General features: G+C 44.9%; 1 protein-coding gene and 1 long non-coding RNA gene across 2 annotated transcripts in view; both read left to right on the forward strand.

Annotated features, from left to right (window-relative positions):
• LOC102295087 lies at nt 1-1,527 on the forward strand. The gene is made up of 3 exons (XR_316740.2): nt 1-17; nt 840-937; nt 1,043-1,527. It is a non-coding gene; the product is annotated as an uncharacterized LOC102295087 (long non-coding RNA).
• kif11 (kinesin family member 11) overlaps nt 1-1,533 on the forward strand; it is a 15,901-nt gene that overhangs the window by 4,762 nt on the left and 9,606 nt on the right. The window contains exons 5-6 of the mRNA XM_042226498.1: nt 840-937; nt 1,043-1,121. Coding sequence (XP_042082432.1) covers nt 840-937; nt 1,043-1,121 — 177 coding nt within the window. The remainder of the gene's footprint in view (nt 1-839; nt 938-1,042; nt 1,122-1,533) is intronic.

Genomic DNA, 1,533 nt, shown 5'->3' on the forward strand with positions numbered 1-1,533 from the left:
CCTACACGTTCGACATGGTGAGAGGAGAAATGGACACGGCGCATCCTGTGCTCGCACATCTGGCTGACCGTTTCCCCTGTTGTGTTATGTCTTAAGTAAAGCTGTTCGATATAACGATATATATCTGATGACGATATAAAAACATCTATCGTTTCCTTTTACGCTGTCGTTTGTTTCGTGGTGTCGTAAAATAAACTGTTTGCAGCAATATTTTTTTTCATGGTTCTGATGGTCACTGTAGTGGCTGTATTAATTCCTTAAAGTTCTCTCTTTCTCTTATATTTAATATAGCCACTCTACAGACAAGCGCCTGTTTCTACGTGTTGTCGTTAACAGCAATGACGGTAAAACCATCGCGTGGCTCCGCTCTCCGCTTGTTTGTTTTCTATGTAAACCTTTCACAATAAAGCTCAAGATCCTGTTGCGACTTTTCAAATTAAACTGAATCACAGGAAAGCGCATGCAGAGAGTTTACTGATGAGAAGCAAAAAAAGAGCCATCAGGTGCTAAAAATAAACCTTAGACTCAAATTTTGAAAGAAAACGGCGCCGTTTCATGCATTGGTTAAAACACTCGACTCGGGTACGCGACGCCCAGCTGGAAACACTAAAACTGCCCGAGATTCACAGAATTTACAGAAAATGTTGCATTTTTGTGTTTTTATATCGTCGTCAGGACGATAAATGTTTTATCAAGATATGAGAGTTTGGTCCTATCGCACAGCCCTAGTCTTAAGTTCTTAAGGTGAAGTAACAAAACTTGCGTTCGAAGCAGAAGCAGCTCTTAGTGTCTCTCGATGAGGATTGGCTCATTGCTGCAGCTGCGTTTCTCTCCCTCAGGTGTTCGGTCCGTCTGCGAAGCAGATCGAAGTGTACCGGAGCGTCGTCTGTCCCATCCTGGACGAGGTCATCATGGGGTACAACTGCACCGTGTTTGCGTGAGTGCTCTCCAGATACGCGAGCGCGACGCGAGCGCGGCGCAAGCCGTCCCGGATGAACCTGTTTGTAACCTCTTTTGTTTCCATCTTTTTTATTGATGACAGCTACGGTCAGACAGGAACGGGAAAGACGTTCACCATGGAGGGAGAGAGGAGCCCGGACGAGCAGTTCACCTGGGAGGAGGTGAGCTCTGCTTTAAAATGGGCTCACTGGTTTACTGTTTGACCCTAAGCCTGCATGTGGATCTAATTCAGAGTGTGAATGAACTGATCCTGCAGCAGCGTGCATGAAGTATAGGAAGGGGAAACGTCTTGACTGTCTAACATTAATGAACTTTTTCAGGTTTTAAAATTCAGTTTTGTGATCACAGTCCGACTGCATCCATCCTGAATGTGCATGAATTGGCTTTAAATAATTCCCCGTGTCCGTTTTTATGCACGTGGATGTTGGACGTCTTGTTTTCAGATCATCAGTAGCTGCTCAGACCTGCTGCTCATTTCAGTCTCGGGCTGTACTAGAGCAGCTTTGCTTGATTCATAGTTAATAATAATCCTCCTTTGTCCTGTGCTGGGTCTCTGTACAGGCCTTCAGCTCA

Source organism: Haplochromis burtoni, unplaced genomic scaffold, assembly GCF_018398535.1.
Source record: "Haplochromis burtoni strain Fernald_Lab_line unplaced genomic scaffold, NCSU_Asbu1 Contig_214, whole genome shotgun sequence".
NCBI classification, from domain to species: Eukaryota; Metazoa; Chordata; class Actinopteri; order Cichliformes; family Cichlidae; genus Haplochromis; species Haplochromis burtoni.